The sequence below is a fragment of the Chaetura pelagica genome, unplaced genomic scaffold (assembly GCF_000747805.2).
Source record: "Chaetura pelagica isolate M959 unplaced genomic scaffold, ChaPel_1.0 scaffold69, whole genome shotgun sequence".
NCBI lineage: Eukaryota > Metazoa > Chordata > Aves > Apodiformes > Apodidae > Chaetura > Chaetura pelagica.
The window spans coordinates 1293749-1308531 of record NW_009970724.1 but is presented as its reverse complement, the minus strand read 5'-3'; the positions used below and the strand labels follow the sequence as shown (position 1 = coordinate 1308531).

Genomic DNA, 14783 nt, shown 5'->3' with positions numbered 1-14783 from the left:
AAAAAAAAAAAAAAAAAAAAAAAAGCCAGTGTTTGAAAAAAAACCCAGCAAACCAACCACCATCTGCTAAAACAAAAGCCAAAATAGGAACCTGAAGCTGAATTAATCCATCCATATCTAGGTCTCATTTCAAGGAAGCTAAGTGCACTCAAGTATGCCAAATGAAACCCAGTCATCACATTCAGGTCGGCATAACTAGTTGTGAGACCGTCTGCAAGCGCTACAGCAGTCGCTTCTATTCTGTGAAGATATCAGGGTGGAGTTCATGGATCAGAGATGTGACTTTTCCTTTGCAAATGGCACAATCTCTCGACCTAAACAGCTCCAGTCAGTCAGTGTTACAGACTGCTCCTTTGCAAGTGAGTTACAATGAGGGGAATCCTGCACCAAGGACACAGGAACCCAGGGACCTTGCACCACCTCTAATGCCAACGAAAGGGGCAGCCCTAAGATACTGTGGACACGTACAGCTACTGCAGGAGCATTCATATATATATATGCATAAATACATACATACATAAATATATATATATATAAAAGTTTTCTAGTGACCTATAATTTCAGCTTGATAAGTAGTTTTTCTCCAGCTATGTAACTCAGTGCAGTCATTTGTCACCGAGCTCTGGGGAGCCGTCCAGAGGGAAACAAGAACCGTTTCCCCACTGCCCTGTCACCTGGGCAGTCACCATCTCTCAGCACTTGTGCTGTTGTATAAATTACATCCCTCCCAGCTTGGTCAAGTATGTCCATCATTTGGCACATATGCAATCTTCACTGTTTTATTGTCTCATTGATGGAGGAATTAGCTGCACAGTGGGAAACACATTAAGGATGGAGTACCAATTATTTTGCCTGTGTTACCAAATTCTTTAATCCCCTGTAATCTCTTCTAAGGGGGGATTCATACCTACTCAAATCACTTCACAGGAGACATATATAACATAACAGAATGCCTACATGGAAAACAAAAAACCCAGCTACTGGTCCTCCAGAGTACCAAACACACCAGCCATCACTCGAGAATGGATCATAATTTGCAAAGAGTATGCAGTGACATTGTCCAAGCGAACTCCAGTTCCGTGATGCATTCAGCTGGGAAGGTCATCATCATCTAGGTCATAACCTCTGTTTCTCCAATAAGGAGCCAACCACAGCCTAACAATAGGAACCTAGTTTTGTTCTAAGCACCTTCTGGTGTTCCAATCTGCCCCCAAAAAATCTGTTTATCCATTTCAGAAGCGAGTATTGAATGTGGTGAGGCTAGTCAAAACTTTTCTTCTGGTTTGGAGATGTAATTTGTGGATCTTGAAGCCACAGGAACTATGGCACAGGATCCTCAATTCACATTACATGAAAATCATCAAGAGAGAAAACCTTTTCCTGTGTTTTGTTTTGTTGTTTGTTTTTTTTTCCTATAATGACATAGTGAACTGAAGCTGTTGATCACTTTTGCAACTGAGATGGAGGAAAAAAAATAAAAGAAAGGTAAGATTCAATCCAGAGAAGCTAGAGGTGATATAAGTGCTAAGGGAATTACCAAGGCAGTGCCATGTATAATCATAGCTCCTGATAAATGAACTCAGAATACAGAGCAGTATTTGTATTTGGTTGCTCCCAGTCTCCTGATTTTCAGAAATTATTTACCTGATCTTTCTTTCTTTTCTGGCTTATGTAAACAGCTTTGTCTTTTCCATGGTATGTGCCCTACTGCAGTCTTCTCAGCTGACTGCTTCAGGTTGGAATTACAGCAATGAACACTGCTGGGACTGGCTGCCTGTTACCACTCACATTCGACTAGGGCATTAATATAGTAGTCCATTAGTTTGGTGGAGCTGCTCATGTCACCACTGAAATATATATTCTTTAAATGACAGTTTTTCTTCACTTCTCAGTACAATTCCTGAAGTTTCTAATATACAGGACCTTAGATGGTGGTAAATTTGGCTTACTTTTGCAACATATGCTATGCAACAAAAAAATCAATTAGATCTGTTAAAGCACTTTGTTATGTTCCTTTTGATCCATATCAGTCAATATATAATGACTTTCTGATTAAAGCCCAAGATATTTTCTAAAGTTGGTGATTAGATAAAGCCCAAGTTATTTTAGAGACACTTGGGAGAAGAGATGTTTGTAAAGAGAGGTTATCCACTGTGAGCAGTTTAAAGCAAAACCACACATAATTTAGCCACCTGTTGCAAATGGATCCATCAACACGTGTAAGAATCGTGAACATTTTAACAAAAACCTGTCGGATTTAATTAATGAAAAAAAGGTCAAAATACATAGAAATTCTTCACTCAGTTAAAGCAAGACTTCTTTCAACAAAACTCAGCAGTTAGAATATTTCTGCATCTCACTACCTGTGTATGTATGACTTCATACCCCTCTAATCTTACTTACCAGGAGGCAAGAAGAAATACTTTATCAGCTCAGGTCTGTACAGATCTACACAATATGAATTGCAATGTGCTTTGAAATAGAGCTTCACAGTCTATAATCTTAATTCTGGCTGGAGAAGAATAATTACAAATTTGACTCCAGTGCATCAATGTGCAGTAACCATAGAGCAGCTAAAGAGGGTAAACCCCTGGGAGGATGAGGTTTTTCACTCAATGGAGGCTACATTGTTTGCACTGAGAGTGACTGGGGATGACATTGTTTTCCAGAAAATCACAAAAATGTTACCCCTAAAGTTAGTTTTTCCCTCTTTAGAAAATAATCTATCACCATCTTTATGACACATATGGAATTTTGTGGAATTATGAAGATAATGGCTATGAGGTTGATTTAGGATTTAGAAGAGAATATTACTATATACCAGTGCAGACACACATAAGCTGATTTGGGACTTGTCATAAAAATAGCACTATTTATACACTTAGCTGCATCTGTGATTTAATGGTAGAGCTGCTCACCTCACATGCAAAACCATATCATTATGACTGTGGCATCAATTCATTAATCAAAATGACAGAGGGTCTCATGATCAAAGGAGAGAGGTTCTGGTACTTCTTATGACAGCACAGCTTGTGATACAGCCATACTGGATCCATTTGCAATTGAACTGGAAACCAGCTATTTTCTATACTCAATGGAATTCTGATTTATGATGTGCTTGAAATTACTGTGGATTTCTATTAAAGACTAACACTTGGCAGCAAGGTACCATACTTACCTGCAATTTACTTATGAAACAGTAGTATCCTCCATAGACCCCACATCCTTTGGGGTTTTTTGTTTTTCAGATATGCAACTTTCAGAGCCAACTTGGCATTTTTTAAGAGTTTGGCCTTTTTCCTGAGGCCCTAAGCAAACCTCAAGCCATGAAGCAGCAGGGAATTTATATAGGCCTGCACAGACTCAATCAGCAGTTTCCGTTCCACTGACATCCACAGGAAGCCAGCATGTATGGAAAGATGGGGGCATGCAGACATCAACAATTACAGATAGGCCACTTTTCCCACATTTGGAAATGAAAAGCTCAAGGCTACCTATTTACTTAAGGTCTTTAATGCATGGGAAACCTCTCCTAGCTGGCAAATTTTATTGTTGAAAAGTTTATTCTTTTATTCTATTACTCAGCATATGCAATGGTGAAGTAAAGCTGCAAGATGACAAAAAAGGGGCAAAGAAAATTCCGGTTTAGGTGAAGCTGTAATGTTCAAAGGTGGTAACTGGTAAGTTACCACTGGTTAAGTGGGTTAAGTTAAGCTGGTAAGTGTACCACTTTAAAATATGCTTCATGCCTCAAATATTTTAGGTATACTCATAGCCCCAGCCACTAAAATAAAGCTTGGAAGGATGACACACAAGCTCATACAGACTCATACATCCACTTAACTTACTTACTCATTCTGCAGATGATATGATCTCTTTTAAAAATCAGAAATTTACATTCCAAGACTCAGCTCTCTCATTAATTCATTTCACTTGTGCATTTGTAGCCTGTTTATAGAGACTTATTTCTGATTTGGTGTTCAGAAACACTGGTATCAACTGTTCTGAGGATTGCTTACAGTAGAAAAATCACTGATTCAGAATCTATCCAGAAAAACAAACTGCAAATTTAGGGGACTAAGACACAGAAGGGTGACTTACCCTTCCTCAATTGTAACAGAATTCATGATGATGCAGTTTGTTATCTTAACTTTGTCTTTTATGGTACACATGCTGCCGATGATGGAGTGTTTAATGGATGTCTTCTCCCCCACTTGCGTGGATGACCCAATGACACTGTCCGATCCGACCTAGGGAAAAAAATAATACAAACTGGCAAAAGTATCTGGAACTTTCTGATATGTGTTCTCTGTCCATGTGGTCCAAACAGCACATATACTCATCAACAAAGTGTATCCTGCTCTACCCTTAGGGATCCTTGGCAGAGCAAAGACCTAAAAATCTGGTTGCCCACCCCATAGGCAAAGAGCTACACAGTATTTCCCAGGTCCACTAGCTCAATAAAACTACATGGACTGGTCCTTCTCTCTAGGCCCTATGCAGTGAGGTATGCACAGTAAGAATAGTGCTGCTGGTAGTCACTGGCTTCACTAGGGTGTGCCCAGTGAAACCTCTGAAAAGGAGGTTTGAAGCTGGTATTCAACCAAAGTGCTTTAGCAAGAAGCAGAGCTAAAATACTGACCTCTTCTGAGTTTGGTGCCCTTTGGGAGGCAAACTGCTCACCTACCAGGAACTGCCACTAGGGAACAAGAGACTGCAGTGTCTGACCTGGGGGTAAGGGAGCATTTTTACCCAACTTTTTAAAAGACAGAGACTGAAAGGCAGGACCATGTGGGTGAGCCCATGAGGAGACTCTGTATCACCTACATTGTAATTCCACACTTCAGAACTTAGCTGCACTTTCAAAAGTCAGACTGAACTTTAAGGAAGCAGTTCTTGAAATAAAGGGCATGCAGACTGTATTGAAGGAGCCAAGATGAGGAAAGGGAACACTTACCATGCCTCTGTCAGTAATCTGTGCAGACCCATGAACCAGTGGCTCCTCCAGACCCAGATTAAGCAATAGCTTGGGAACCTGGATGGAAAAACCCACATCACAATTTAACATGACAGTGCTATACATGTGTTTTACATAAACAGCTGAAATATGGCTTTGGTTTCCATTGTAGTTGTGCATCTACTATAAACATTTTACTTACAGGAAAATGTAGGTTAAAATATATGTGTGATTTATCATCTTTCCCTTTTGTAAAGGAGACAGGTACTCTTCCACTGCAGTTAACTCCATGCCTCCCCTGAAGGCTGTGGAGAAGCAGCAGCAAGCTGGCTGGCTCCAGCAGAGCACAGCGACATCCTGTATACTATTACAGTGTCCATCATCTGCCATTGCAAATGCAGCTCAACATGGTTTACACCATTCAGCAATGCAAGACAGGGAAGCAAGTAATATCAAATCTAAACCAGTAAACTGGCATAAAAAGATGACTATGTTCAGTGCACTCAATAAGGCAGCATGCTGAGGAGACAGGCAACATAATAAGTGTTACAGATGTTTAAGGAGAAAGAAACTTTAGTTGATCAAGTGGCTGTTCCAGATGGTAGAAAGCTGCAGAAGAAAAGGTTCTTGACAGAGAGAAGGCAAGTATAAGATAAGCAGACAAAGCAGTGATGGTAATAGAGAGAGACATGGTCTGTGACGCAGCCAAGGAGAAATCCATGGAGAGTAATTCTGAGCCTACTCCTGGAAAGAAAAGGAAGTGTCGTAGGAGGCTGGGATACCCCTCCATCATTCCTCCTTTTCTATGTGAAAGAGCAGACTGAGGCATTCTGCATCTCCTGGCATCAGGCTTGGGGCCAAGGTCACACACCAAGGAAGAGGCAATGACAGCACAGATGGGGATCTCAGAGGAGGTGGGAGTCTTGCACAGACACGGTGCTGCACAGGGTGACTTGCAGCACTGATGCAATGGATGATGCATCCTGGTAGGACAGAGGCACCAGTCAGAGAAACACGAGAGATACAGAAGGTGGAAAAGTGATGCTTGAGTTGAGGTCTGTGCCGTGGCAAATTGTGTGCCTGGTGAGAGACAGCGTGTGCCCAGACCAGTGGGGCTGTTTGGCCCCAGGATGAACTGGTTGTCCATCTGGGAGGCCAACTAGTGTCTCAGCACAGTGATGGTATAACTGGATTTGCCTGAGGGGAGGACGTAACACTCATTAAGTCTTGCTTTTCTCTACCCAGGTATCTATTTTTACAAAATTCCTATGAAGGTTCATCTTTGAGATCTCTACTGCTCTGTTAAATTTGCCTGAGAGTTGCCAGCTATTTCCAAAGCTGCTGTGAAGGAGCTGCCATAGGAGCACAATTGTGTAAAACAACTTCCTTAGAAAGCTGGGATAACAAGAGCTGATGGCTGGGGAGTAAACCTCAAGAAGCAGATCCCACAGATCTGAAGAAGTTGGGAACAGATCAGAAAAAAATATCTCAAGATCTCAAATGAGGTGATACTTGCAGGAAATTGTTTGGATATTCATAATATGACCAGCCAGTTTCCCTTCCAGCATGCAAGGATGGGTAACTAGTGCTGTTTTTCATATGATAAGAATTTTCACAGATGATGCTTCACTCGAGTGAGTGAGATGAGCTCATGTGAGCTCACACCTCTGAACTATCATTTCAGGCTCCCCATTGCCCCCAGTAGACATTTCCACATCTGTAGCTCTTTACATCTTGAAGATGGTCCTTCCCACTAGATTTGTGTTTTCTTTGTTTCTTAAAAAGGAAGAATAGGTTAGCTCCTTCAGGCCAAGGTGCAGGCAGAACAGAAGACCACCAGCTTACCAGAGCACCACAAACTAGGCCAATCCACCTGGATGATGCTGGTTTGGTGAAAGGATGTTATCCTCACCTGACACATAGCTGGGCAGCCACAGCAGATAGATCCAAGAGAGAAATACACACCAAAGCATACCTACAGCATAGGTTGGAAAGATTCCTACTATCTTGCTCTGTGGGAAAGGAAAAGCACTTGCCCTCCTCAGAGGAAAGGTGCTGTGGTGAAGTAAATAAAGCATTTTAATGGCCAGAGCAAAACCCTTATTAGAATCAGTCAGTGGTAGTGTAGCCTGAGGGGTGACCCAAGAAAGCTACCAGCTCAAGCATTTTGCTCTGAAAAGGAAGGTTAGATAGGGGGCAAGAGTCAGAGGGAGTGCCTGGGTCAAGGGAAGGTTTAAGATGTGTTTGGATTTAATTCATCTTACAAAGAAACTATTTCCTGCTATTGAAGATAACTCCCTCCTGAACCCACCTGCCCACACACAGGCTGCAGGCATTCAGAAACCCAGCTGGAAGTGAAATGATGTGAGTAAAGTGTTTCCTCACCAGAAGGGCAATGGGTTAGGATGCCAATTCTTCCCATGGCTACTGGACTGGACTGCTACTGCTCCATCAGTCTGTCCTCTTGGACAGCAGAGTTATAGGTGCTGGCTTTGCAGCCACAGAATCAGAACCTGGTCTGCAAAGACCAAGTTGAGAGCAAACAAGACACCAAAAACCTTCCTTAGAGACCAACAAACAGGTTAAAGAAAGCAGATAAAATTAAATGTGTATCTTTTATGAGGATTAGCAAAAGAAACAAAATGCAGTGGCACTGAAAAAAGGATCTCCTTTCTCACAACCCCTCATTAAGCTTCATTTTATGTTTTACCTCCACATAGTTTCCTTAGAAATTTTACTATTCTGGAAAAGTTTAAAATTCAAAGAAAATCCTTTCCAACATTGAAGGCCCCAGTGTGATTTCAAAACACTAATTCTATGTACCACCCAGGAGCAAACACATTTCCTGAACTGACCAACATGTAGAATATTTAGGTTAAAAAAAAACAAAACACAAAAAAAACACAACCCAAAAAAACAACACAAAAAAGCCCACATGGAGTCTGACTGGCTCAACTCAATAACTTTTTACTGAAGTGGCTGCTGCCAAATGTACACGCACACTTCCCCTAGCAAGCGGTGTTCTCCTTTAACCCTTTGGGCACACTTGTTTCTGATATTCTTGGGGGAAATTTTCTCTGACAGAAGTACTGCCTCCCATATCTCTCCTCATGTCCCTAACTCCAAAATAAATCACTTTATTGCTGTGCTCCTCTACCAGCATCAAGGAGAAAGAGCTGCAGTGTGTGAACTTACTCCGCCGAGCTGCAATTTTAATTTGCATAAATTGATCCATTCATTTCAGTAAAAAGAAATCAACTCAATCCAAGGGCAAAGGCAAAGCAGTGACCACTTCCAGGATTCCCAATACAATTTCATCCCTCTTCCAGCCCCACTTCTAGAAATCTTGAGTCTTTCCTCACTGCACTGCCTATCAGTCTTTCAGAACTAGAGGAAATTATCCACTCCTGATAGCACAAAGTTCATCACTAGCAGAGCAACATGATAACTTGTACATTTGTACCAGCCAGTGTAGTAAAAAACACCCCAAAATCCAAAACATATTAAAAGCTTTTAATCATCAGCTCATTATCTAGTACAGGTATTATCTGATCTTCCCCTGTGATCTTTTATTTTATGAATTCTCAGTAGTGTGAAAGTGAAAGCTTCAACAGATCAACACTTCACCTCTGTGTTAACCTGGAGAGCCACTGCAGTGAAACCTGTTAATAAAATGATTTTTTCATCATGGAAAACATTAAGCAATTTGAATATATGGTTAACTTAAGTCTTCCTGCAAATAATTAATATCCTTTGTCATCATCACTTAGATAAACAACTGTTAGGAAGAGTCCAGTCAGAACTGATCTTGCCTTTAGGACATGGAGGACGTCGATTAGATGAGCTATCAAAGCTACTTCCCCGCCTTATTTTCCACACTTCTTGGCTCTTTGGCTGCAGGCCTTGCCACCCTCAAAAACCAAGAGTGTGTGGGGTGGGGTTTTTCTTAGTTAAATCAAAGCTATAGAGTAAATGAGTGACAGAACTGTTTCCTGACCTCATGTCCCTATCCAGCAACCGGTAGTGTGATATGCCTAGATAACGTGGCACTAGTTCAATTCCCACACCCTCCTCAGCTGTATCACATGGAGCCACTCCTGGAGGTGAAAATGTCCCATAAATTGCTCCTGTGTTTCCACGTGGCCATTCCGGATTTTCCTCACCTGTCTGTTAGCTTCAATATACAACCCAAGAGTATTCACTCGGAAGCACAGTCCCTCTTTCATTATGTGGACGTAGCAGCGCACTTTTCCTTCGTGGAGAGTTTCACTCATATCTCCTCTATGATCATTCCAACAAGAGTTATCTGGAGCAGGTTTCAGCAAGCTATTATCTTCCTTTATGAAACTATAAATGTCTGGAGAACACACACATGCATGAAGTTAGACAGAATTTAATGAAATACTTTCTGAAGCGGAATACCATTAAAATACTGTTGGTGGAGGGAAATCTTTGCCACACACCATCTGAATGGCTACACACAGATTTTATCACGTGTAGTGAGTAAGTGATTATTTTTATTCTGCAGGTGGGAATCCAGGGAGCAGGACAATCTTTTGCCCAAGGTCACACAAAGAGACAGTGAAAATGCTAAAAATAAATTCCAAGATCTGACATCTTGTCCAATTCCCTGTGCAGGGTGGTTAAGGCTTAGTCTGTTGCCCTATGCAATTTTAGGAACTCCCTCCTAAAACTGCATTTTCAAAAGTACATTTACCTGTACTATGTTCCAGAAGAAAAAATGCAGAGCACTCAGCTGTTTCACTTCTGATTTACACCAAAATAAGGGAGGACAAAAATATTTATAGAATGCACCACACTGTTTGAAAAACATATCTGCTAGAATCTTTGCTACCATGACTTATAAGAAAAAACTCCTAAATCCCCAAACTAGTGTTTCAGGCTAATTCTGTACTTTAAATAATTGAGCTGTAGCATATAGTCTTTAAAACCTTTACAAAATCTTTGATACTTGTACTGACCTACAGATGCTTGCTCTTTTTTCTTTTGGTCCTCTTCTTTGTTGTTTAGTCCTTGCTGCAATGATGTAGGAGAAGAGAACTGTTTTCTAACAAGATGAGGGATCAGTTCACTCCGGAGAGATGTGATTGTTCTGGGGAAAGACACACACAGTGAAGCCCATTAATACTAAAACTTACATGCCTGCCTTTTCTTTGCACAACATTGTCAGACATTTTGCAAATTTTTCATGAGAAAGAACCAAAATGCCAAGACATCTGGTGCTAAGACAATGTCCACTAGTTGTGTACTTCCTTAGTGCATTAAAATATAAAGAAGATTAAAAATAAGGGAAAAAACTTCATCTTTGGAATGAATTCCTCTATTTTTAACAGAGATGCCTATAATTTAATATGGCATCACCCTGCAATTCATGCTTGTATGCAGATGGAATGCAGAAAGTACCACCATTGTAATGTCAACAACTGAAATCCTCTTTATGTGGCTTTAAACATGGCATCAATTGACAAGAAAAGAGAGAATAAAGTGCCTATAGGGGAAAAACCAAAGTAGCTCCTTTTCCTTGTGACAAAAATATGGAAATGCTCAACGATATATGAAATATCAGATCCTTAAGTGAAAATATTTATGAAACATAATGCCCTCCTGCTCACATGGAACATCAAGGGCATTTTAAAGACTCAGTCATTTAACCAAGGGAGAACAGCACAATTTAACAAGTTTGGGTCCCACGCCCTTTAGGTGCCCTGATCTAAAACACATCAGGAAGCTTCCACAGGCTTCAGCTGGCAATACACCCATCTTCCCAGATTTCAACTTTTATTTTTTTACAACCCAATAGTAGGAGGCAGAGAAATCACATGAGGGGTCTGTGATAAAGCAAGGACTTAACCCAAGACACCTATGGCTTAAACAAGGACCCTAATCACTAGATTATCATTCCTCTTGAATTGATGTATACATTACAAAGAATCAAGAAAAGCCCTCCCCAATAAGTGAAATAACAATGTAGAAAGTCTACTGTACAATGGGATTATAACCCTGGTAATTTAATTTTGACTATTAGAAGATAACTTTATTTTTCAATAAAGTATTTGGAAAAAAACCCCAAATCAATAGTTTTTACAGTTGGAGTGCATGAAATGCAGTCTTAAAAGAGCTTTATTGTTGTTGTTTCATTATTTTAACAATCTGCATTTAGTTACTGAATTGTGGATTATTTAAAGCAATGCTTGGGAAAACCATGCGGGAAGTGAACTCAAACTTGGCATGTAGAAAAGGAAGTGCTAAACTTCAGAGGGAGGGCTGGGTAAACTAGCACGGGGAGCTTGGCTAGAGGAACGCAACAAATGGTAACCCGCAAAGAAAGAGGAGTTATTTACAGTGGAAGACAGCAAAACTAGGAACTACAGGCTAAATTAGAAAAGGAAAGTACTAGAATGAGTATCCTGAAAGTGATTTTGGCTGGCAAAATCTTTAGCAAAGGGGTTTCTTAAACAGTTCAAACTTTAAGAAATAGGTAGCTTGTAACCTGCCCAGGCTCCTCTTCAGGTCAGTGATAGTGAAACAGACCTAAGGACCAAAATAATCTTCCCTGTCTTTAACTCTGTTGTGAAGATTCAGATGTGACTGTTGGTTCAGCCCTATGAACAAATACAGTGTTTTTCTTCTTCTTGACAAACTTTTCCTTCAGTCCTCAACTGCAGGTTGTGTCACATCCTCCCTCCTGCAGCGGGATGATCTAACCCACCCCAGATCTGGAATTCTGCTTTCTTCTTTTTTTTTTTTTTTTTTTTTTTTTTTTTTTTTTTTTTTTTTTTTAAAAAAAAAAAAAACCCCCCCCTTTTAGCCACAAAACTCACCTTCTTCCTCAACTGTAGCCACAGCATCACTTACATAACTACATTAAATCAAAATACCGTTTTACCCCCCCCCAAACCTTGAATTTTTTTTTTTTTTTTTTTTTTTTTTTTTTTTTTTTTTTTTTTTTTTTTTTTATTACAGACAAGTAAAAGCTCCAGCCTTCAGTCTCTCCTCCTTCTTGAAAACAAGATTACCATCACCTCAGCTAGCTGTGTTGCAGGAACTAATGAAGCAAAAAAACACTTCATTCTTCAATCACCAGCTTTCTCCCTGCTAACCAGTTACAGGCGCGCTCTGCCACGGCCGCCCTGGCCCTGCGCTCTGACACACGTGTGGCTCTGCAGATGGGCAGTTTACAGGCTTACAATGTTTGCCTGCAGCTGTGCCATTCAGCAGTGATTTCCTGCTTGGGTTTTATACTCCATCCAAAACCGACAATCCTGTGTTTCCCTCAGAGGCTGGCCATGGCATTTATAAGATATATTACCTATAAAATATCCAAGTATTTGGCAGTCTTAAACAGTCTGATGCAGAGGACAACACAACATGGTAGGAAATGAAAGCAGTGGAAAGGGGGAAGGACAAAATTTTGCCTGGTTTTTGATGGTTTACTCTTTCTTGGCCATACTCCTGAAGCTTCCCTGCAATCCTCTGAAGTGCTAGCCACATTCCTTTGGCAAAGGTGGAGTAAATCTCCAGGTCATCCATAAGATATGGCTCAGAAATACACCCTTCTTACTGGAAAAGGAAAAACAGGAAAATTTGATTGTGCTTGCTGTCTAAGCAGAATTTATATGTGACATTAAAGGAATTTGCCTTTGGAATTTATTAAAAAATACATAGTAAGGCACTCAATGACAACAAAGTTTGGGAACTTCTTGTGACAGATCTTTCAAATGTGGATATACAGAATCACAGAATCTTAGGAGTTGGAAAGGACCTCAAAAGATCATCTAGTCCAACCCCCCTGCCAGAGCAGGATCACGTAGAGCACATCACACACAGGAACGTGTCCAGGTGGGTTTTGAATGTCTCCACAACCTCTCTGGGCAGCCTGTTCCAGTGCTCTGTCATACAAAGTGATAGCATGAGAATATTATCTGACTGTCAACAGTGGGGGAAACCAAACATCTGTCTGGGACTATGAAAGGAATTTAAATCAAAAGAGGGGTAGGACTGAAGAACCTTCATCAAGGGAGAAAAAAAATTAGCCAGAGTTTGGAAGAACCAAGCAGCCTGTAAACTAGATTCAGGAGAAAACAAAGCAAAAAGGTTTCTGGTCTAGTGTTTTAAAAATTCTTGCAATCAAATCCTGAACTACATGTGTCTCTATTAAGACGAAGTCCAAGAATGCATATGGTGTATATGGTTTTACAAGTTGGCATCACCATGGGGCTTCTATGCTTGTAGTTTTCTTTAGCACCAAGAAGTAAGAATGAAATAGCCACTGAAATGAACATAAGGAAAAAATCTACCATGATCAGGAGAAAGAAAGTGGGAAGATGGGCAGAAGGAGAGGAGGGCACACAAAATTCTGGCAGAAATCCAGTTCTAGGCCAAATCAGAGTAACCATGCTCTGACACCTCACAGGAAAGTCCAGACAGGAGAGAGGATAAAAATGAACCTGCTTTTAAAAAAGTGTGCACCAAAATAAACCTACTTTCATAAATTCCAGCTCAAGTGATGAGCCTTTTTTGTGATCTCTCATTCCCCAAAATCTGATTTTTTAATCTGTTTTCACCTCGACATAAATTAGTAGGCTTTCAATTAAACAGTAAAAGATTAAGAGTGCCATTAAATTACTGCTTGTAAAAGAAGGAGGGGACTAATCCCTGATGCAACTTATGGGGCTTCAGTCCCATAAGAACAACAGGAGATGGCAGCAATTTTGTAGGGATTTGATCCTGATCATATTTTAAGCACACAGAAATCAGAATGATATCTGGGATGAAATTCCCTGTTCACACAGCAGGTCACAACAAACTGGGATACTGGCAACACTGCATATGCAGGGGAAATGAAGACAACAGGGCAGCTGAAATTCATGGTGAATATGCAAGGAACAACTGGGAATTCAAGAGAAAATTCTTAAAAACAAAGGAATCCCTGGAAAAGTCTGCAGTAAATGTACCTAATAGGCCAAAGCACACATCAGTCATTCGCAGCCAGCTCTGCAGACTATAGACTCAGACTGAGGCATTATAAACCTAGGATATTAATTTTATTTAAAACCTAAAATGTTGACTGAGGTACAAAAATGGATACTTCATCAAACAACCATAATTTTACCAAGTATTATCACCACAAGACACAGAAATCAGTACCATGCCTCTAGAAACCCTTTATCCCTGGACCCTGAGCCCTGCAACATCTTCCTAGTGTTCCTGGGATTTTTGCATGACAGCAAAGGCACAGGCAAGGTTTGTGTTGAACTAAAAATTTTTACTCGCAAAGAAAATACCCTACATCTTTAAGTTTCTTATTTAAACACAGCTGTGCAGTTTTGAGTGAGTTTTAATCACAAATGGTATTAGAATGGTCTGTGATAGGGCAGAGTTTGTTTTGTATCTATGCATATTGTATTGTATTATTTTCCATCCCATTCCCTACATTATAACCCACAGAGTGCCAACTTTTACATGTTGCTGAAATGCAACTGCCTCTGGGATGAAGGAAAGCTTATTGAAACTTTAGTAAGAAACTAAGAACAATGGAGCCTATTGAAACACAAGAAGAATTTTAAGGAAAAAACCCAAATGTTGACCACCTGAAATAAAAAAAAATAGAAAAAGAACATATTTCACAATTATGCTTCAACGGGCTGTGATTTCTGTTCTTAAACATATGTACTGCTGGAGACTCTGTCTTGCACATGACACAGAAAATAATGGTTGTGACCCATGTTGGTAAAGAAAAAATGTCATCAAATATTTTATAATGATAGAAGAGTCTATTTACATCTAAGTTTAGGTGACATTGGAA

The 14783-nt window shown here is 40.2% G+C and overlaps 1 protein-coding gene across 2 annotated transcripts in view; it reads right to left on the bottom strand.

Annotated features, from left to right (window-relative positions):
- The window catches only part of EIF2B3 (eukaryotic translation initiation factor 2B, subunit 3 gamma, 58kDa), a 104207-nt gene that overhangs the window by 22000 nt on the left and 67424 nt on the right, over window positions 1–14783 (bottom strand). For both annotated transcript variants that reach the window (XM_010006558.1, XM_010006559.1), the window contains exons 6-9: window positions 9940–10070; window positions 9121–9314; window positions 4958–5035; window positions 4102–4250 (exon numbers count right to left, since the gene is read on the bottom strand). In XM_010006558.1, the coding sequence (XP_010004860.1) occupies window positions 4102–4250; window positions 4958–5035; window positions 9121–9314; window positions 9940–10070 (552 nt within the window). The remainder of the gene's footprint in view (window positions 1–4101; window positions 4251–4957; window positions 5036–9120; window positions 9315–9939; window positions 10071–14783) is intronic.